At 35.4% G+C, this 23,308-nt stretch overlaps 1 protein-coding gene and 1 long non-coding RNA gene across 2 annotated transcripts; both read right to left on the bottom strand.

The window, feature by feature from the left end:
* Positions 1 to 19,528: 19,528 nt before the first annotated feature.
* On the bottom strand, positions 19,529 to 20,569 carry LOC134676035 (uncharacterized). Its single transcript, XR_010099869.1, has 2 exons — positions 20,470 to 20,569; positions 19,529 to 19,849 (listed from the first exon to the last, which is right to left on the bottom strand). It is a non-coding gene; the product is annotated as an uncharacterized LOC134676035 (long non-coding RNA).
* Positions 20,570 to 20,572: 3 nt separating this feature from the next.
* Positions 20,573 to 22,923, bottom strand: LOC134675718 (uncharacterized). Its single transcript, XM_063534026.1, has 5 exons — positions 22,819 to 22,923; positions 21,933 to 22,715; positions 21,354 to 21,524; positions 20,696 to 20,897; positions 20,573 to 20,616 (listed from the first exon to the last, which is right to left on the bottom strand). The coding sequence occupies exons 1-5, from the start codon at positions 22,870 to 22,872 to the stop codon at positions 20,573 to 20,575; spliced, it is 1,254 nt and encodes a 417-aa protein (XP_063390096.1). The 5' UTR covers positions 22,873 to 22,923.
* Between the last annotated feature and the right edge of the window lie 385 nt (positions 22,924 to 23,308).

The raw sequence follows: 23,308 nt of genomic DNA, 5'->3' as shown, positions 1-23,308 counted from the left end.
CTAAATTATAAAAAAAGGCTTCGATATCTTCTAACTTTTTAATTCTGCCCCTTCAACTCGACCCGAAAGTTTGCATTGCGCTTAGCTCTTAAATAGTGCTGTTCTGCGGTAATATTTAAATTCCCGGAAATTTACAGATTCATGAGAACATTTATTGTGGAACAAACTCATATATTTTGAAGTGAAAACTTCTTTAGCGGCGCTGAGCACTTTCTGAGGTGGGGAAAAAGTGATAAACTCGATTCAGCGTAACGCGTAACGTAACACTGACGTCATGTGTCACGGACAATGTTGTTCACCAAAGAACTTTAGTCATAACGTATCATAAAAAGGTCAATTATTGAAAACTGGACTTTTATATTAAGCAATAAAGTTCAATGTTCTAATCTTGTACGGGCTGAAATACGAGGATCTCACAGTTACATTCTAATTTTATATCACTCAAATATAATTCAATAAAGCTACATCTTGATGAAATCGCTAATAAAAGTGAACTCTAGTACATGGTGCATAAAACTCAAAATATCATGACCAAATATATTTGGATGCGAGGTCTGCAAGGTAACCTTACAATTTCTATTCGAATTTTAAACAATTAACGCTACAAATTATAGCTCACTGGCCAGCAATTTCGGGACCAAAGTTTTTCAATAGAAAGGAGGATGGGTCAATTATAGTGCTGCAGACATTTTGGACTAGTCATTGAGTTTTCACTTCTGTCGGCACTCCCGGAGTGCAACCCGTTGTTTTTTTATATGTTCTATTGTTTTAGTCGGTAACAATTAGGGGGTGACTGCTATGATGTTAGCATTGAAGGCAATATTTATTTTGTATCAAAAAGAGAAAGTCTTAAGGATTCATAATTTGAAAGAGTTATTTAATAACAGTTTTATAGTTTAAGGAGTCTAATATACAGGGTGTTTGGTACATCGTTTGCCAAATTAAAACGGTAGATAAGTTGAGTCATTTGCTATCTTCTCATGTCTAGAAAAAAAAATTGGCCATGTTTTTTTTTACTACTTACTACGCAAGTAAAAATATGAATTTTACTATAAGCTGGCATAGAAGTGAAAAAAAAATGTGCGCCAAATTAAAAATTTCTAGCCCTGAGAAGATAGCAAATGACTCAACCTATCTGCTGTTTTAATTTGGCAAAAGATGTACCAAACACCCTGTATGATTTATTTTTTTGCTCATGTAACAGGCAACACTCGGTATACCTCATTCAGTGGATATTCCTTAACGATTTCCATATTTCTTTAAGCAATGGATAATGGATATTCCCTTTAGGTACAACACTTTCAAACTTCGTAACCCTTTCGTACATCCCTGATCCTTGACACTTGACAAATGACCTTTAGGAACAGGATGAGGACAACCGTTGACCTCCAGAGCGCCGGCATAAGGGCACAAGTAACTAACTAAAATATTAAAAGGGCACAACTCTAAACTAACTAAAATATTCAGGTTGACGTTTTTATGTTTGGACGAAGACTAATGTACGTACATTATATAAAAGGTTAAATGCATAAATATTAAATATGCACCACTATATTAACAGCCGTAGTCGAAAATGAGATACGTCAAATACTAGATATTGAAACGATATGGATCGGATATGTCAATGTCAAACAAGTGTCAAAATTGACGTTTCTTCAAACAAAAACGTCGCCTTTGACACTTGTTTGACACTGACATATCTGATACATATCGTTTCAATATCTAGTATTTGACGTATCTCATTGTTCGAATACGGCTGTATATTTCTTTAACGGCCCGTTTCGAACTTTAAGATACGTCAATGAACGTTTCTTCAAACAAAAACGTCACTTTTGAAACTGACACATCTAATCCTATCGTTTCTAGATCTATTAATTGACGCATCTTAAATTTTGAATCGGGCAGACTGTCATTACTAGAGAATATCTAAGCTAAATCTTCATCGACTTGACAAAGTGTGGATGTGCCACAATAAACCATCATGTTATGTTGCATAAACTTGACGACACTGCATAGTCTGTGTAGAATTAGCTTTGTCCGACTTTTCCACTGACTTAGTATTAAAAAAAAATCACTTAAGCATCATGACATAAAATTTCAAACCCATTACTAATACCGTATGACAACGTCAGCAATGAATATTGACGTCACTGACGTAGCAATGAAAAATGACGTCAACTAAACGTTTTCATTACGCGGCGTGATCCGTTCCGTAAAAAATGATTCCGCGCTGTCAATAACTTTCTTTACTGAAACGTCTTAGCTGGTGAGCGAGATACGAGTTTATAATAAAAACTGCCAACTGTAATCCTAAACCTATAGGGTTAAGGCGGAAACAGTGGCTCAGCTCAAACAGGCAAAAAAAAGTCGTCAAAATTTCGTATCTCTCGTGTTGAACTTAGGTTGAGTGAGCCACTGTACCCGACCAAAAAGTCGAGCCACCGAGCCACTGTTCCCTACGGATACCACTACTTTGACACTAACATAGTCAATAGCGTGAGCCGTAAAATTCATGGCACTAAAGCGTTTAGGTCGTGAGATTAACGCTCCGCTTCTATGGTTTGTTGTCGAAACAACAACAAGTCATGGCTCAAAGTACTGGTTCTCTGTGCCGGTTCTATACGTAGCAGTGTTGGCCGAACGTTAATTGCAATTAACCATTAACCATTATAAATTGAACCGTTAATCATAACGGACGCTTACAGTTTACGGTTCAATTTATAATGGTTAATTGCATTAACGTTTCGGCTAACACTGATACGTAGTAATAGTTCAATAAACTGATAAATTGCTATGATCTGCGGTTGTAGCACGGTCGCATTTTTATTACCTGTCACCATGCCTGTCCCGTTCTAACAAGTAGGTACATAAGTGCGAAAGTGACAGGCGATAAAAATCCTGCCATGCTACTACCGCTGGCCACAACAACTATTTACCGTTTACTACTAGTCCATCATTGGTGCATGCTGAGACATGGCCACTAAGGGCATCCGAAGAACAGAAAGTGAATGCACTAAAGATGTGGCGCTGGAGACGTAAGCTGGGTATATCATGGACTGAGTTCCAGACCAACGCATCAATTCTTGAGGAGCTTGGCATTAAAGTGCGTTTGCTTTCTACGGTCAAAACTCGGATCCTCAACTTCTTTGGACACGTGTCTCGTCGAGACGGAACATCCACAGAACGTCTAGTTGTGCAAGGAAGAGTGAGAGATGACAGGGCTACAAGAAAATCGCCAATGAGATGGACCGGCCAAATCAAAGCCAGTGTGTCGGCCGCAGTAAGCGAATGATCACGGAAAGCAGCTCTACGGAAAGAATGGCGACGTGTCGTTAAACGAGTCGCTTGAAAGTCTGCATAATCGCCACGACCACTCAGTCATTGGTGCCAACGCAGCCTAATGCTATCTTTACCATTCTCAAGTCTTTATATAACTTGAGCACATACTACCTCTTTCCATTATTCAATATTCCCCATTGCAATTTTAAAATATCCTAAGTGCCTAAATAATATGAAAATCTTAAGCCTTATTGGTTTTAAGGGTGGGAAGGATTAATGTAAGGGATATTAAAAAAGTTATAATGACATCGATAGGTGAAAAGGATTTGAAATATTGAAGGTTGATTGATGCAGCACTTAAGCTACGTCTTACGTAGGCGAACAACGCGCGAACGCGGCGCGGCGCGGCGCGGCGAAAGCGGCCGCCGCCGCGCCGCGCCGCGCCGCGCCGCCTGACATTCGCGTGCAAATCGCACCGCACCGCGTTCGCAACGAGATCGCTTACGTAGGACACTTCTATGGGCATCAAAGGATTGATTTCGCCGCGCCGCGCCGCGCCGCGTTCGCGCGTTGTTCGCCTACGTAAGACGTAGCGTTAGGAACGTGACTTTGCTCTCTGAGGGCCTCCCGCGAACCACGTTCGACGTGTTGCCTCTCTGTCGCACTTATAAATTCGTACGTGAGTGTGACAGGGAGGCAACACGTCGAAGGTGGTTCGCGGTAGACCCTCTGGTGCCCTTGTTAGGTTTTGTAACCGATTTGCAATGAAAAAAGGTTATTACCAAATTAATGTGTGCTCATATTTTTAGTTAAATAAGGCGGGCATGCAAAGGCAGGCGTGGCTCACTCCGCGATTTCGTCGCTTTGCTACAGGTAGCTAAAAGCACATCCGCTCCGCCCCAATTTTGGGGAAAGCAATAAGCCGCGCGTGGCGCTGTCGCCACCTAGCGGCCATATCTATGCTGATCGTAACAGACGCGTTTTGTTAGAGAGTGAGTCTTCTGTACCTAGTCTTCTTTATTCTGTGGTAAAGGTCAAAATTTTGGTCAATGTGGGACCATCTATGTGGCTACCACCAGTTTGGGACTGATATACTTAAACGCTATCGAGAACGTAGCTTACTTTCTATGCATCTCGCTTGTACTCACATATTAGTGCGAGCGAGATGTATGTATGTATGCCAGTTTTGACACTGTCAGTGACTCATGGTACGAGTACTATAAGCGTGAAGAGGTAACAGACAGACAGACATTTACTTTCGAATTATTATAAATGCATGCAAGTTGCATTTACTGCAGTTCCACAATCTTCATATGCACTCTAAAGCTTGTTGCACTAGTTGCAACACGTCAACTCCCACCCCCACTTAGTAAGCTACGAATAAAACATTGTAGTTTCCTACAGCACAGTATAGGAATAAAATGATAGTAGCCCATCTTGAGTACTTATTTAGAAATTCATGTAAGGTTTTCATATACAGGGTCATTTTTGGACCGTTAGCCATATTGTGTGAGGTGATTAGGTAGGCCATACTGAACAACTTTTTCTATGGGACCAACTCCGAATTCACAAAAATTTTTTTGGCCGTTTCATAAATTTTGGTCGAGTGGATGTCGACGTTTTCTATGGGAAAGCCAATTTTTTTGGGATTTCGGGGTTGGTCCCATAGAAAAAGTTGTTCAGTATGACCTAGTTACCTAATCACCTTGCACAATATGGGTAACGGTCCAAAAATTACCCTGTATAACTAAACATGTCGATGTTGCACGTTGCACGTCACGGAAAACAAGGGTTAATAAAAAACATGTACCAAATTCGCCATTAATACATTACTTCGCCTTAACTTTTAACAAATGGTAATTCCACTAAGTAATTAATATAATAATAAAAAATTTGTTAGTAACGGGTGACGAAGTAAAGGTATTTTTAATTGTTTATTATTTTCTATTAGATGTCTCCAACCAAAAAGTCACTTGAAAAAAGACAGATCAAATTCATAACCTGTTATTTATTACATTAGAATAAGCCTCTAGGAGCCCAATTCGAGATTTAGTTATTCGATCGGTTTCCGATATGATACTGATGCTTAAAGAAATGTCAATTTTGACACTGACAGATTTAATATCAGTATTATATCGGAAACTAAAACTCGAATTGACCTGTAGGTTAAGAGCCAACAGGAGTGGTCATTTCTCCATACAAACGTACTCCTCGTTTTCCTCCGTGGTTTTTGAAGCTAGAGCAATGATTTTTTCAACACAGATTAATATTGTCAATATCTGTGTCGGACCGTTTTGCTTTTTTTGATATTTTTGTTTTTTAAGGCGCTAGAGCCCTTCATAAATGGCCAAAATGGCCTAATTGACTATGCCGCAATGAGAGGCGTGGCATTCAAGACTGATATCAATTAGCCAAAAAAGCAAAACGGTTCGACACATATAATTTCATAATCATTTAGATTTCCAAATTTGGTTACGATTGGTTAAGTTTTGGAGGAGGAAACAGAGGAGTACGAAACCTCGATTTTTCAGATTTTTACGCAGGATTTTTCGCTTTGTCCTTATCGCACTACTTTTAGGTGCCGCTTCCGTTAGCGAGACGGGTATATTTACCTAAAATATTTAAAATTCAGCTCCTGTTTCGTCTTAATGCGGCGGATAGCAGTGTTCCCGTAACTATGTATCATCACTTTATTTCCGCACGTAGGCTAATCTTTTGACCTAACTTTGTTTCAAGTTGGACTACTGTTTACAAACAGACTGTGGCATAGTCAGTAAAAATTTTACTGCACACATGAGTGCGAGCGTTCTATATCTGTGTATTCGTAGTCCCTAAATCCGACCAATAAAATTAGTCCGTTTTGTTCTAGAGAGTAAGGATGCGGAAAGACTTATCGATAAAATGTTGAAAAGCGAAATAAAAATAGTACAACGGGACTGCGTATTTGTTAAAATTTACCTCCGACGTTTTGAGGACGGTGTTGTCCCCGTGGTCTTGCAGAAAACTGGCTAAAAGTCCTTGAAACTACGGAGGTAAATCTCAAAACTTAATTACGCGATTAACGGCGCGATTCGGGAAATGGATTAGACATTCACTAGGTATGAAATAGTAACGATATGTGACGATCCACGACAAAAGGTACCCTATGGCGGTTGACGCTTACGATATTGTTAACGCCGCTCCATTATTATTGCGGCCATAAGTTACCTTTTGCCATGGAACGTCACATGTCGTTACTATTTCATATCTAGTGAATGTCTAATTCATTTCCCGAATTGCGCAGTAAGTCCCGTTTGTACAGTCGACGATAAATATATGTTTACACTTTTGCACCTTACTTTTTTGTAATAAGGCGAAAAGTGTAAACATATATGGGGTATTATCTATGAAAAGGGACCTTATTGTCGATGGCGCTAACGCCGCACAGCGTCGGGCGGCATTGTATTTACATCGGAGCATCGTTAATAATGGTGTAAGCGCCATCGAAAATAAGGTCCCTTTTCATAGATAACGTCACATATTATACTGTACAATTTAATAATGTGTAAAAATCGTGAAAGTGTAAATAAGTGTAGCTACATAGATAAACGAATAAAATACAAAGATATTGCTACAGGCAAAGTGACAAAAAAAACATTTTATTATGTATTCGGCCCTTTACAAGAATTAATTCATCTTGTTTTAGGGTTCCGTAGCCGAAGGGCAAAAATTAGAACCCTATTTAATTTGTCTGACTGTCTTCCAGCAAGCTTAGTCCCAAGAACACCTATTAGCGAATATACTAGAAACAACTACTAGAAAATAAACGATTTAAAACGCAGTATTTCGTACAGATTATTTTAGAATTACATAAATTACGAAAAAAAGTTTAGACATTTATTGTTAATAAGTTTAAGATTAGATAGCAAAAATATTAGTAAATTATGACGACATGTAAGTTTTTATAATATAATAATATTATTGTGTTTTTCATAAGGAAGAATTTATTTAATAACTGGATTAGTGTAGAAATATACTCTAATAGAAAAGGAATTTGGTTTCCATATTCTATAAGGAAAATAAATTATTATTCTATAACTGGATTCTCATTCCGTTACTAGTAATTATTTTCCTCAATAGATATAGGTACAGCTATCAGTGTTAATTATCTAAGAGGAATATAGAAAAGTAGCGGTACCTATATCAATATAATAGTATTTGCAAGATTTTTTCCTAAGAATAGTAATTTTTGGCAAAGCATAGGATATCGCAACTGAATTGCAAACTAAATGAAAAATAGACATACCTATTTAGCCTAACAGGCCTATTCCATCTATTTCTGATATGATACTGATCTGTCTGTATATATTTAATTACACGAACGGATCTACCGTGACATAATTTCATTATTTTTACCTTAATTTCCGACGCTTCAGCTGAATTGCACCAGCTGTCTGAACTGTATCAAAAGTGACATCTCTTCAACCAAACACGTCAATTTTGACAGTAACAGATCAGTATCGAAAACAGATCGAATAAATAAAACTCGAATTGGCCTGTACGACTTCTGTAGCTTAGTAGAAATAAGGATCACTCGAATACTGACTAGAATTATCGCTGTACTTTCAGTTATACTCCAGTGCAATGGAAATAGGTCACTTATAACGGGATCGCTGATAATTTTTATTGCTTTTTAGCGTACCGTATTTTAAACTAGTTGTGACGGAACCCTCGGGATGCACCCGAATTTAATGTAATTTGAATGCCTTTGTAAAGTTTGAACTAGTTTGCTGTAATTTACTGTTAGTAACTGTAAGTTGGGGTTTTCATGCTGTTAAAGCATGCAATCTGAGGATTTTACCGGAAAGTGCTAAAAAGTGAATCACTCTATGTTGTTTTATCTTTGTTGGCTTAATTAACAAGCTTTTAGTAACTTCATTACTACCTGACTAACAGTAGTTATTTGTTTTAGTGTTTTCTGTAGTCACTTATTACATATAATAGTTTTTTAAGTGTAAAAATGTTATTGAATTTAATGTTTTTGCGTTTGTAAAATAAAAGTTTCTTAAATTTTCACAGATGATGTGTTTCTAGTGCCGCTATAAAAACAAATATGTACTAAAAACAGAATTTAATAAATATATAAGTGTGGCTCCCATGCAAAAAACGTGATTATATAGCATTTAAAGTTAGATGATAACTTGTAGCATATGTTGTACTTGTATTTTTTTTTTGAAGTCACTTTATATTTCTTTATTATAAAAATATAAAACTACTTACACCAAATTTTTACTTTTTATATTTTTATTTTTAATTTTGTACTTGTATCATATGTTGTACAAAATGTGAACAAAACATCGATATTTGTGACTCTGCCCCACAATACTCGATATCGGTAACGTATACTGTACATTTTTCTAGCTTACCCATACCTATTTATCCGACTCGTATTCCTTTGCACGCTAATGTAATTTGAAAGAAAGAAAAATATTTTATTTGCCAACACACATACATTTCTGACTTACTTATTTTAAAATACAAATTTAATTTACAATGTTTTTCAAGTGAACGTTTTTGAGATTATAAAAAAATAGAATAATAAAATAGTTATTGTTTTTTGAAAAATAAACTTCAAACAGTTCGTAATACAGTTGAAGATAGTTGAGAACTTGTATCAAAAGTTGAAATAGTCACAAGGAGCATTCCATGAAATTGTCTACCGTTGTCCCGTACAAACGCGAGTTTTCTGAAGATTTACAGGTATAGGAGTTTCTATCTCTGTCAAAAATATGACCATAAAAATAATTGCCGGCTTTAAACGCCGAAAAAAAAGTTCTAAAATACGAAATAAAAGGCGATTGTACGGGACAGCTCGTGGAATGCTCAAAATAGATGCATGATATAATCATACAAATAAATGTCCTTACTGGGACTCGAACCCAGGACCATCGGCTTCGCAGGCAGGAATTATATATTCATACACAATGTAAATTGTGACTAAATAAACAAAATGAAATGGTTTTGAATAATTTTACGGTTTAGACTCACTTGTTTTTAGTCACTCGCGCGACATGATTCGGAGAGCCTAGGTCTCCTTTCTCAAGCACTAACAGTGCGAGCAGCGTTCACGACGGCCGTGTATCGCGTACTGCTGTGCCGCTGTGTGTTCGATGTTAGTATGTCTCACAACAGCTTAAATTCGATTAACTTCGAAAATGTAATGGTATGTAATTCTTGGCAATTTGGTAAAAAAAATTGATATCGGCAATTCTGCCCAACAACACTCTATATCGGTAACGTATTCTGTAAATTTTTCTAGCTTACCCATACCTAATATTTATTTGACTCGTTCTGTGCTAATGTAATTTGAGTGTTTTTGTGCAAACTTCTACCCGAGTTTGAAATTTTGTCGAGTTCTAGTATGAAATGTACGGAGTTTGGAAGAAAATACTCGTATGTACAGGTGGAAAATGTTTTCTTTGATTTAGCTGAAACATTCAAAGTTTTGTTCCTTTGTGGATAATAAGACGGAACTTTGCATTACGACTGTAAAAGGCCTTTGGTAATTTAAAATTGTTAATATTTATGGTTTCTAGTTATTTATATTTATAATTTCTTTATTAAATATATTAATTATTATAAATTCTATTAATGGCGGGCTTAATGCCTTCAGGCAAGTCAACCATTTGGCGTTAGCTGGAGGCGCCGGTTGCTATTTTTTTAGAACCATATGCTCCTTAAGTTTTCAAAAAACTGGGAACTCCTGGCACTGGACTGGACAGACTGGAATGGGGTCACTTACTACGCAAAGGTAGAACAAATCATGATCAGTGGTTTGAAAAACTTAAATCCCTAAAGATACCGTGTATTATACCGGGCTCATTTAGACGACGCGAGAACTCGCATGCGAGATTCATTACATTGCGGGTTTTGATCGGTCGGTTGAATTGGACGTAACCAACAGTCCGCAATGTAACTAAAATCGCATGCAAGTTCGCGTGCCATCTAAATTAGCCCTAAGTAAAGTAACAAGGTAGCAATCTAATCCAACTCCCAACAGCCTATTCTTACAAGTCAGCAAAAACCTTAATTTTACCCATACCCCGATCCCCTGATAATACGGCTAAGGTCGCCGGTTCGACTCCCGGCCCATTACTGCCCCATCAATTATCCTTTCCACGTAGCACCCTAATCAAAGGGTTCTTTGTTTAAACGAAGGTTTTAAATGATATGCTTTGTATAAACAAATGAATAATTATATAGAATATAAGATCGTGTCTGATATTGTTCCGGCCTTCGTTGTGTAACATACTTTTTCTCAAAAATGGACGGCAAAGTCGACTTTGCCGTCTAAAAAATAGGTCGCGAAGCGCGGAGTTTATGGTCAGTCAAAAATTAAAAAGTTAAAAACATTGCAGTCTCGATTTTGGGACTGCAATGTTGCATACAAATTCCATTATTTGTCGAGTTCCAAACTTTTTAAAAGTTCAAATGGCCATATCAAATGAAGGCACAGGCCCATTAAACAGCCAAACAGATGATTAGTACCGCGACTATTTAGTTGTCTCAAATAGGTTGGCGTATTTTCGGCAGAAAAATACACTTCTATTTTTTTATTAAAAAAATAAAAAGGCGGCAAGGGCTTTTCTCTGTGAAAATATATACGTAAGAACGTTGCTTTTGTAAAATGTTTCTATGATATTTATGTTTCTTGCACCATTTTTGAGAAAAGCACTATATATGACTCGGCTGGAAGGCTACTTGCTGGCTTCGGATTCAATTAAACGGACTCCCAAGGTCGTCCGTTTAAAACGAATCCTCAGCCTGCAAGTAGCTACTTCCGAGCCTCGACAATAATGTACTATTTCTACTCCCGTACTTTTATTTGCCATTTAAAGGGTTGTGTACACACCTTTAAACCCATATCTTATAGTTGTCAAGACAAGTCAAAACGTGCATTTTATTTATTTTAGGGATTGTACACTTTTGCTTTTGTTTGTCATTCATCGTTACTTCTGTTCTACTCATTTCCTCAAAGGTTAACTGGAAGAGATCCCATTCAGGGATAAGTTCGCCTTTGTTGTATTTAATTGACTCTGTAACTGTGTTTCTCGTGTTTATATTTATATGTACAATAAAGTAAATACATACATACATACAAGTCTTTAGTATTCCCAAAACAAGTATTTTGTGCATACACGCAGTATCTTTTTGGCACTTTTACGATACTTCGTGTGATCACCACTTAAAAAATATTGTATGAAATACATTGTTGCCAACCTAATTTTAATTGTCATCTTTGACAGATGAGTGAACCATAGACATGTTTTTTTTAATTTCATTCATTCTTTTCCCACCCGTAAGTACCTTCATTCTTTGCTATGTACTCGTATTTCTTGAATGAAAAATATTCGTTAAATTTATAATTTTATTTCAAAGTGCGTGGTTTGTCGTAGAAAAAGTATTGTATGCAACGTTGTTTAACTGAATCAAAAAATACTCGTGGCGTCTTCATTAACAATTTTCGGCTTCGCCTCAAATTGTTACTCACGCCACTCGCCTTTTTTGACCTCTCTTAAACAATGGTTGCATAAAATACTATCTAGACACGCGGCAGCGTGTCAAGCCAAGTTCAAGCAAAGGAACTGGCTAGCCAGCGCCAAGTGTAATATTACACGAACCACTTGGTGCCACTTTTGACCCTTCTATAACTCAAAACATCTTTAACGTAAACACATAAAACTACGTGTGTTTAATTATATCCATAAGGACATCTAGAAGCCCAAATTTCATGAAGCTAGCTCAAACGGTTATAAAGATATGAAGGTCAAAAAATCGTAAATTTTAAGACTGACTGACATACCTATAGTACCTAAACCTAACCTACTTCCAGATGACCCAGAAGGATGAAATTTGGAATCCAGCTCAGTTATTGTGTGAAAGCGTAGGAAAAAATCTAAAAATTTTAAAAAGTTATAAAATAGGGGGGGTCCCCATACAAAAAAACCATTTTTTATTGTGACTGACATATAAGTACCTAAACCTAACCTACTTCCAGATGACCTAGAAGGATGAAATTTGGAATGCAGCTCAGTTATTGTGTGAAAGCGTAGGAAAAAATCTAAAAATAAAAAAAAGTTATAAAATTGGGGGGGTCCCCATACAAAAAAAACATTTTTTATTGTGACTGACATATAAGTACCTAAACCTAACCTACTTCCAGGTGACCTAGAAGGATGAAATTTGGAATCCAGCTCGGTTATTGTGTGTAAACGTAGGAAAAAATCTAAAAACAAAAAAAAGTTAATAAATAGGGGGGGTCCCCATACAAATTTCTTTTTTATTGTGACTGACATATAGTACCTAAACCTAACCTACTTCCAGATGACCTAGAAGGATGAAATTTGGAATCCAGCTCGGTAATTGTGTGTAAGCGTAGGAAAAAATCTAAAAATAAAAAAAGTTAAAAAATAGGGGGGGTCCCCATACAAAAAACCTGTAATACGCGCTAAACAACCGGCCAACGGTGTGTCGTTGGCGGCGCGCGGCACCACATAATTAATACAAAGAACAGAAGTAAAAAACATGCAGCGGAAACACAAGAAAAAACATTAAATCTCAATACCTGCCCAGTTTTCTTTACAAAAAGTATTGATATCCCATCAAAAACATAAATGTAAAAAAGGAGAGCCAAGTTCAATACAAAAATTATGCTTGGCTGTGAGGTTCGCCGCAAAAAGAATGGAGATTTAAATGAGTGCCAAGTTCTATGCAAAATCGAAATATGTATTTATAGGAACAAAATAACATTATAAACAAGTATTAAACTCTATTTCTTTGCTTTATTGGATACCTATAACAATTGCTGTTATTTAAAAAAAATGTGAGATCTTAAAGTAGGTTAGATTTGGCTTGGCCAGTTTTTATCAGAATTACAAAATATATATGTTGAATAACTTTAATGAAAACTGGCCAAGTCAAATCTAACCTGCTTTAAGATCTCGCATTTTTTTAAATAACAGCAACTGTTATAGGTATCCAATAAAGCAAAGAAATAGAGTTTAATACTTGTTTATAATGTTATTTTGTTCCTATAAATACATATTTCGATTTTGCATAGAACTTGGCACTCATTTAAATCTCCATTCTTTTTGCGGCGAACCCCACAGCCAAGCATAATTTTTGTATTGAACTTGGCTCTCCTTTTTTACATTTATGTTTTTGATGGGATACATATTATTGCAGGTGACTTTACCCACAGCAATATAAACCCTATTGAGCTTACTGTGGGACTAAGTCGATCTGTCAAACATCAAACATCAAACATCAACATCAAACATCAACATTTATTCAGCAAATAGGCCACAAGGGCACTTTTACACGTCAACATTGAATTTACATAAAAGCAAAAATAATAACATCAACAATTTTATAAAATAAAACTAACAATTCAATCTAACGTATTACAATTACTAAGAGATGTATATGGTCTCTTAATGTCGAATTACATACAAAATACAGATAAAAAAACACACACAAAAAAAATCTATAATATTTAGAGGTGTAAATGTCTCTAGGTGTCAGAACTATAAGATTATATAGTTTATCAAGTTATCCTTAGAGATGTATAAGGTCTCCAAGAGTCAATATCCTGTATAATTAATACATTCATTAAAAGAAAAGAAACATACGAGAACAGAATGAGGCGTCTCACTGTAATTAATTAATAAAAGTTACTAAGTATAGTATATATAGATAATATATATCTGTGTAAAAGTTTCCCATAATAATTATTTATTTAAAAAAAGTTCAACCCTTAGTTGACCCTATGGAATTTGCTCTCGTATTTTCAATAAGTACGAGTAGATAAATTAAAAAATATCCTTTTATTTCACATTATTTTACTCCTAATAATATGTGACGTCCCACGGGTAAAGGTACCTTATGGCGGTTGGCGCTTACGCTATTATTAACGCCGCTCCAATATTATTGCGGCGCTATGCGACGTAAGCGCCGGCCGCCATAAGGTACCTTTTATCGTGGAACGTCACATATCGTCTTATACCAAACCAAATAAGATCCAAATCCAAAACACACTAATTGGTCATGTGTCGCCACTCAACCCTGAGCACTCTCGAGCACTCAAAACGGGTTCATTGAGTCACCAAATAGATCGGTAAATACTTGAAATTGGACTTTATTGACAGGGTGGTAGGGGTTAGAAGTGTGTGTTATTTTTGATGGCGATATAGATAGGTATATGAGTGTTGAGTGCTTATGTTCTTGTGATACAAATAATTTGGGGTAGATGTCGCAATATACATTCAAATCCGTAAAACTCGAGAGTATATGTGACGTCCCACGGGCAAAGGTACCTTATGGCGGGTATGGAGTTATGCATACCCCAGTAATCTACAATAAATAAGCTATCGATAACACAAAAGATCAACCTTCTAAGTTGCGTAGTTACAGAGATATGATTTTTTGAAAATAATGTTGTGAAATGAGCAACTTTACAATAGAGAAGTTTTAAGTTTAGCCGCCTAAAAAACTATGTTCCTGAAGTAAGTTACATAGTTGACTACAAATAATAATACCTTATATATCTGAGATTAAAAAAATGTTGCGACTTGTTCTGTAATGCAAATAGAAACCGTTGATATCGACTGATTTATGTGTATACTAACCAATCTCTTGAAAATAAAGTTTTATTTCATTTTCACGATTGATTGCAATGAGCTCTCAAGATTTAAATTATATCTATTAGAAAACGACACTGAGAGACAGTTTAAGCAAAAAGCAATACCGATTTAGAGGTGAAAATGTATTTTCTGACTTTTTCATATAAAATCAGAAAATTGAATATTTTTACTTTTAATGTAACACACAATCAATTTTTCTGAGCACATATGAAAGAAATTCTGTCATTCAAATGAAATAAATCCTAAAACCCCAACTAAATACTATATTTAACCCCTTATGCCACTTTAAACTTACATAACAATTACAGTATTTGCTCCATACATTTACGAAAAGGTACCTTATGGAAATAAATCGAATAATACATCACTACAAAACATCAATCACATTGAAGTTTATCTTTTATGAATAGAAAATATTGATTTACATTAAACTGCCACAAATTTAATTAGTTCTTCGTCATAATAATCTTAAAAAAGACCAATAATTTGTATGTAATAGCAGGCTACTTGGATTTGTAATGTCGGTCGATGTACGGTTATAATATTTGCTAGGCGCCCCAACCAGAACTGAAATTATCAAATTAGTTTTGCAGAATGCTAATACAGTTCTCTACCAAACTTCTTTTCCCGTATTGACTAGTTTTTTTGGGAATTTTCAATCTTTTTTCCATAAGGTACCTTTTCGACTAAACTCTGAGACGACATTACTAGGCTTATAACTAACTAATAACAAAAATAAAAACAGGTAAACAAACGTTACGCATTAAGGTTTCAGATCACACAATAAAAAAAAATTGAGCATTTTTTCACCTCTTTACAAAACATTTCATATCTCCGAAACTAGAAACCCTCATAAGGTACCTTTTCCCGTGGAACGTCACATATTACTGCTTATTTAATAAGTAAGTCATGAAATATTAACAGACCTGGCATTTTCAGAGGTAAATATTAGTATTAGAAGACTATCGGCGCGATTCGGTAAATGAATTAGAGATGCACTTGATATGAAATAGTAAAGATATGTGACGTTCTACGGCAAAAGGTACCATTGCCCCGGCTGAATATTGGAGCTGCGTTGATAATAGAGTAAGCGCCGGCCGCCATAAGGTACCTTTTATCGTGGAACGTCACATATCGTCTTATACCAAACCAAATAAGATCCAAATCCAAAACACACTAATTGGTCATGTGTTGCCACTCAACCCTGAGTACTCTCGAGCACTCAAAACGGGTTCATAGGGCACTACAGTCACCAAATAGATCTGTAAATACTTGAAATTGGACTTTATTGACAGGGTGGTAGGGGTTAGAAGTGTGTGTTATGTTTGATGGCTATATAGATATGAGTGTTCAGTGCTTATGTTCTCGTGATATACCTACATTATGTGGTGTAGATATCGCAGGCATATAAATTCAAATGCGTAAAGCTCGAGAGTATATTACAGCTTATTTAATAGGCAAGTCATGAAATATTAACAGACCTTAAACTTTCTTGGCATTTTCAGAGATATTAGTATTAGAAGACTATTGGCGCGATTCGGGAAATGAATTAGAGATACACTAGATATGAAATAGTAAAGATATGTGTGACGTTCCATGGCAAAAGGTACCATTGCCCCGGCTGAATATTGGAGCTGCGTTGATAATAGAGTAAGCGCCAGCCGCTATAAGGTACATTTTGCAGTGGAACGTCACATATCTTTACTATTTCATATCTAGAGAATCTCTAATTCATTTCCCGAATCGCGCCCTACATGTAGTCAAGTAAGCCACATTCTCGTAGAATGTCCCACGGCCTGATTCGAACTTTAAGATAATTCAAATATTACGTCTAGATACGATATGGATTATATAGTCAAAGTCAAGAGTGACGTTTTTGTTTGAAGAAAAAATTACACTTTTGACACTGCATGACATATCTAATCCATATCGTATCTAGACGTAATACTTGAAGTATCTTAAAGTTCGAATCGGGCCGCCAGTCTGCGCTTGCCATCTAAACGTCACCTGAAGGGCTAATTTAGACGAGAACTCGCATGCGACTTTCAATACATTGCGGGTTTTGATCGGTCGGCTGAATTGGACTAAATGTAACTAAAATCGCATGCGAGTTCGCGCGCCGTCTAAATCAGCCCTAATCTCAAGTACCTATCTCTAAAATATAGTTATTTCCACATAAAATACAAAGCAATAGTATAAATTATCCAGTTTCCGAGGAAGCTCGGTTCCGCCGCAAATAAGTCGCGTGCCCGCGCTCAAATCAAAAGCTTAGCTCTGATTTTATAGACCTACGTCAGAGCCTGTGTGCTAAACATGATAGAGATGTACTGGTATCGATAGTTTGAATAGTTAGGTATCGATGTTAGTAGTACGATGTGATTATTAATGGTGTGTGCAGTGCGAATGCGATTTAAATGTTGAGCTTGTTGAGCGATCAAGTATTAAGTACAACGCATACCTACACCAGATATCTAGTTGAATCTTTAGCTGAATAAGAAGATTACTTTAATCAATTACTACAAAATATACAGCCCAAAGGTACCTGCATTTTGAACATGCTAAAGACATACGATATACCCTGGCGAGCTAGTTTTGTCAATAGAAAAGGGGCGCCAAGTTTGAAAAATGCAGGCGCGAAATATTGATCTTTCATACAAAAGTTATTTTAGCGACTTTTTACTGAGAAAGTTAGCTTACCAGAAAATAATAGACGTATCGATTCTTGTGAAACTGAAATCATCAAATTGAGTTTAAGATACTTTTATGTTATGAATGTTGGATTGGAATTTATGAATACAAGAAAATAATATTTCCAAATGTAATATGTATATTTTCATTTCTGGTAATAAACGTGTTCTTTATATAAAATGCGTGATATAAATACGTTTATTCCTCCCAGTCTTTTGTATTCCCATTTTTCCTTTCCACGCTCAGTTTTACTGTCAAAAATATTCATTCACATAACACGTCAACATAACATCAATAAACAATTTAAAACAAGACAATAATCGTTAACCCGCGTCTCCATACCCACAACCTTCCATTAAATTGTTTATCGATAATTCCATTTCCCCACATTACGCTCAGTCAAAAAGCTATAGTCACGTAAGGTAGACTTAAGTACCATTGAAGCCCTTATAGCCCCAGTCATTTCGAGGATTCGGTTTTGAGGAAAAAACAAAATACGCTGGGGGGTTATTGAAAGGATTGCGTTGATATGGAGATTTGAATGTTTTGCAAACTTTTGGTATTTATTCAATGTTAAGCTTAGAAATAAATTAAAAGTGGAGTGGTTCAAGTCCCACCCTGATTAACAGTCCGCCGGACGGTATCGGCCTGTCAGTTGTTCGGAGCTGTCAAAATTTTGTTCTAACTGACAGGCCGATACCGTCCGGCGGGCTGTTAAGATGAAACAGGAGCTGAGATTTAAATAATTTAGGTAAATATACCCGTCTCGCTAACAGAAGCGGCCCCTAAAACTAGTGCGATAAGGACAAGGCGAAAAATCCTGCGTAAAAATGTCAAAAATCGAGGTTTCGTACTCCTCGGTTTCCTCCTCCAAAACTTAACCAATCGTAACCAAATTTGGAAATCTAAATGATTATGAAATTATCTGTGTCGGACCGTTTTGCTTTTTTGGCTAATTGATATCAGTTTTGAATACCACGCCTCTCATTGCGGCATAGTCAATTAGGCCATTTTGGCCATTTTTGAAGGGCTCTAGCGCCTTAAAAAACAGAAATATCAAAAAAAGCAAAACGGTCCGACACAGATATTGAAAATATTAATCTGTGTAGAAAAAATCATTGCTCTAGCTTCAAAAACCACGGAGGAAAACGAGGAGTACGTTTTGTATGGAGGAATGACCACTCGTGTTGGCTCTTAATCGGTGGGCCCCTTGATTCGTTAAAATAGTGTTAGAGTTATACCAAGAAAAGTCTGCAACAATTTATGATAGCACACGCAGTGCAAGTGTTATTTATACGTCATACTTCATGATATGTTTAAAATAACACTTGCACTGCGTGTGCTATCAAAATCGTTGCAGACTTTTCTTGGGATAACTCTAACACATTCATGTTTAAACCCACTTCCGTAACCACGACAAAGTCTATTCTTACCGATTCAACAGTCAGCTACCTAACACTTGGAATAATTTAGCAGAACTATTTCCGGATATTCCGGATGCCGGAATATCGTGACTGCCGTCCGGTAATGGCACTGTCGATAAGTTTTGTAGTTAAAATTACAGCTTCCTTTAGCGTTGATATGAATAATTTAGAGCGGCAAAGTGGGTATGTAAAGCTTGTGCCAAAAATTTTTTTTTGTCAGAAACCTTTCGTTAACTTTAACTTTGCCAGATTAGGCAGGACACCTACAGCTTGGCAAAAAAGAGTAGAAATTAAAAAGGGGCAACACTGTAGTGTCGTCCCTTTCAAACCAATATATGTATAATAAGAAAACGGGACGACACTACAATGTTGCCTCTTTTTAATTTCTACTCTTTTTTGCCATGCTGTACTTAAAACAGAACATCCGATCTCAAAAACGAAATTAAAATAAATTAACTCGTATAATTATTTTAAATTAATTTAATCACTGCCTGAATCTTCATCCGAGTCGTCATCTGAGTCACTCTCACTGGAACTGTTTTCTCGATATCCATAGCTGTCCATACATCGTCTTTTGCAACTTTTCCTCAAAACCTTTTCCTTCGCAGAAATACATTCATGTTTTTTGCAAGTTTTGTCGCTTGCGGATTTGCAAGCTTTATTGCATTTATCGAAGGATGCCTTTCGACATGCGTTTTCGAGTTTATCACGTAATATATGAACATCGTGGGATTTGTTATCGGTATTAGTGAGATTGGTCCTTTCTGCAATTTTTGTCTGAAAAATATTTATATTTATTTAATCTTCATTTCTCAATACAGTACAGTCACCTGCAATAACATGTTACTGTCTGAAGGCCGCAAAAATATGTGACACGCTCTTATGTCTCTACAAATAAGACCCTGTCAGATATTTTTGCGGCCTTCGAAGAGTAACATATTATTGCAGGTGACTGTACAAATGGCGGAATTAATGCCGTTAACCAATAGGCTAAAAAAGAGAAATTCTTAATAAATAAATAATTTATATTTAGAAGTGTCTGAGAATTGTGCTAAATGGACGAAGGCTTAGAAAATATCACATAAATATTATTAAATATTGTGGAGCCATAAAAGTGTAAAATAATAATTGTAGCGGAATATTGTCCTGAAATAATAATATTTTTCGTAATAATTCAAATTAATATTATAATTTAGAATTCATATAATAAAAACTATTATACAAGATAGATACCTGTCACTGTAATCAAATAGAGATGGAACTTGATCCTAATCTCTATAAAAATGAGAATATACATATATGTAGATAACGGTAACAAAAATAAAAAGCTTACGTCAATTGTTTATATACAGTAGGTAGCTAAATATATTTTTTACATACACTTAAGATATTAATACCTTTTTAACGTCACTTATAGCTTGTAGACATGTCATGTCTAACAACCCTTGCCTCGTGTAGTCAACGAAATTTGCTGTAAATGAAAGAAACATATAATATTTATTATATCGTTGTCTGGATGCCCACAACACAAGTTTTTGAGTTTGCTGTGGGGCTTAGTATATTTGTGTGAGGATGTAGCATTATTTATATGAAAAATATATGAAATAATATTTAAATAAATACCTCCAGTCAGTTCTTCATCCTCATCCTGACCGTGATCATCATTTTCTGAATCGTCATCATCATAATTTCGACCTTTTTTCCCCTTTGGTTTATTAAACTCCTCGTCACAAGCAGCAATGCCGTTAGCAGTAAAATCTGTGTTGAATTTACTTGAGCATTTTTTACTTCTCTTGCAGACATCTTTTAGGACATCTTTTAATGCCTGCAAATTTTAAACTATCACCTACAGATATGTACACACACACACAATAACTACGCTTGATTTAAAAAATAGGGCCGCTAAATTTTGAATTCCAATTCTCGTACGTGTTAAATGCAATGAATTTTTTAACCATTATTTTTCTATTGAATCAAAGAGCGATTTTCTCGCCATCATTTTATTTATTGATTTTAATCATTCAGAACTTAAAGTCGGGTTTTCAGTAAATTATTAATGGGACAAAGGATATTGTTAATCGCCGTAAATTAAAAATGCAGTATTATGATAGCATATATAGCTGCATCATATAAGCACCATTTTATACAGAATAGTCTGTTTATTTTTCAACGGTAGCTTTTACCACAAGATAATTAATTCATCTTACTTATTCCTCTGTGTTTTCACTCACACCGCCGCTGTCTCTAAACTTCAAATTAAATATGAATTCAAATTAATTACTTTTTTACATTTCCTAACGACAAGTAGGACGCAAGCATCACCGAGTTCATGTCGTAATGTTTTCGCTCTCAAAATTTCTTCTTGCATCGCTTTATGCTCTTCTATATCTGAATTGGGGTCGGTTGTTATATCCGATTTAAACGTATGAGTAGTTGACTCCGTTGTGCGTTGCTAAAATATAAACTTTGGTCTTATAATGTTTATAAATTAGCAATTACAAATGTGACGTTGTCTATAATAAGGGACCTTATTGCGCTTACGCCATAAAGTAACGATAACTTACTTAACGATGCTCCGATATAAATATAATGCCGCGCGACGCTGTGCGGCGTAAGTGCCATCGACAATAAGGTCCCTTTTCATACTCGTAGATTGCCCCAATGCATTCACTGTCAATATAATCATTTTCAAATTTAATATTTTTATAAATGTTTAAGTAAAAATGATCCAGACGACTTAATAAACATTTAGAAGTCATGAGAGTGTTGATTATAGTTAACTATACACGTTATAGGTATCTGTTACAAATACATTCATAAAATGCCATTAAGCGAAAAATATACTAAATTATATTAATACCTTCATTTTCGTTGACGGAATTTTCACTTCATTTGGATTAGATGTTCGTAGTAGATTTACATTAGAATTTGTATTACCTATATGGATCACTAATACTTTTTGTACATCTTTTGTATTATCACTTTCTTTTGTAGTACCTCTAATTATTTCGTCATCTAAATAATCTCTTGGATTTGTTATCTTTTGTTGCTTAAGGTTTTCTTGTAATTTATTTTTCTTTTGCGTTGTTCTTTGATATTTTTTTGTTACAAATGTGTCTTCATGCGAATCTGATGAAACAGTGTCCTTTATACCGAAAACTTTTTTTTCCCTTGGCTTCCCTTTGTAATATGTCTCATTCGTATCATTTTCAGATGCATCAGTAAAGAATAAAGTCTTACCAATACCATCTGATTTGGGAGGATATCGTAACTGGACCTCGGTATCTCCTGGACGATAATGACCGTAGATATTAACTTTCTTTTCTTTTAGTTTTTTTTTCTTATGTATCCCACTGTCATTGTCTTCAGTTGATTGATCTGTATAAGATTCAGTTGCCCTAAAAGTCTTTTTTGACTCTTTTATCTTTTCTTTTGCTCTGATTTTAAAATGTGTCTTCATTGTAACGAAATCATTATACTTATTCTTGTTGTGGTTGATTTTGTATGTCTGTGTTTGAATCAAATGTTTAAGTAGATCGTATTTTTTCATCAGATCTTGTAATACATGATTCACGCGCGATATGTTACTTGAAATTTCAGATAAAATTGTTTCGTTTGGCTCAATTTCAATATTGTGGACTACCTTAAAAAATAGTTGTTATTTTATGCTATCCAAGCATTTCGAAAGTACCTTTTTATCTTTTGGACTAACTTTTACTGTATTCATTTATAAAATAAACACTTACCGACATGAGAATGGGAATAACGAAAACTCCAATATGTATAAGTTTTAAAGACATTTTTGCTTTCACGCATAATTCTAGAAACAATATCAATATCGAATCGTTACAGTTGTATAAATCATAAAATATATTAGTTACATAATATTTTATTGTTTATTGCTTGAACTTTTATGACCGGTTTGAATTGAAATATATAGGCCAGAGTTTGATCGAAACCTACAACAACTTAGGAAGTCGTACACAATTCTTTTATTACGAGTAGAATTTGAAATGTAGGTATTTAAATGTTAATTTTGTTAATTCTACCTTCTCAATAATATCTAATTTCAAGTGCAGGGGGGCAATTTAGACTGCGGTGTTATTTCAACTTATCGAAATATCTTCCATGTTTATTATTATTAACTAGAGTCACACGCAACACACACAATACATCTTTTTCGCTATCTGCACATATATGCCACTCTAGTTATTAATGTAAAACATAGAAGATATT

This window comes from Cydia fagiglandana, chromosome 23 (genome assembly GCF_963556715.1).
Source record: "Cydia fagiglandana chromosome 23, ilCydFagi1.1, whole genome shotgun sequence".
Taxonomy (NCBI): domain Eukaryota; kingdom Metazoa; phylum Arthropoda; class Insecta; order Lepidoptera; family Tortricidae; genus Cydia; species Cydia fagiglandana.
This window is presented reverse-complemented; position numbering and strand designations above follow the sequence as displayed.

Excerpts from the sequence above, each read along its gene's own strand:
- LOC134675718 (XM_063534026.1), bottom strand. The coding sequence starts at position 22,872 with ATGTCTTTAAAACTTATACATATTGGAGTTTTCGTTATTCCCATTCTC. Across the intron at positions 21,525-21,932 it reads TTCCGTCAACGAAAATGAAG|CAACGCACAACGGAGTCAAC; the intron begins GTATTAATATAA and ends TTTATATTTTAG. Across the intron at positions 20,617-20,695 it reads GGATGAAGAACTGACTGGAG|CAAACTCAAAAACTTGTGTT; the intron begins GTATTTATTTAA and ends TAAGCCCCACAG.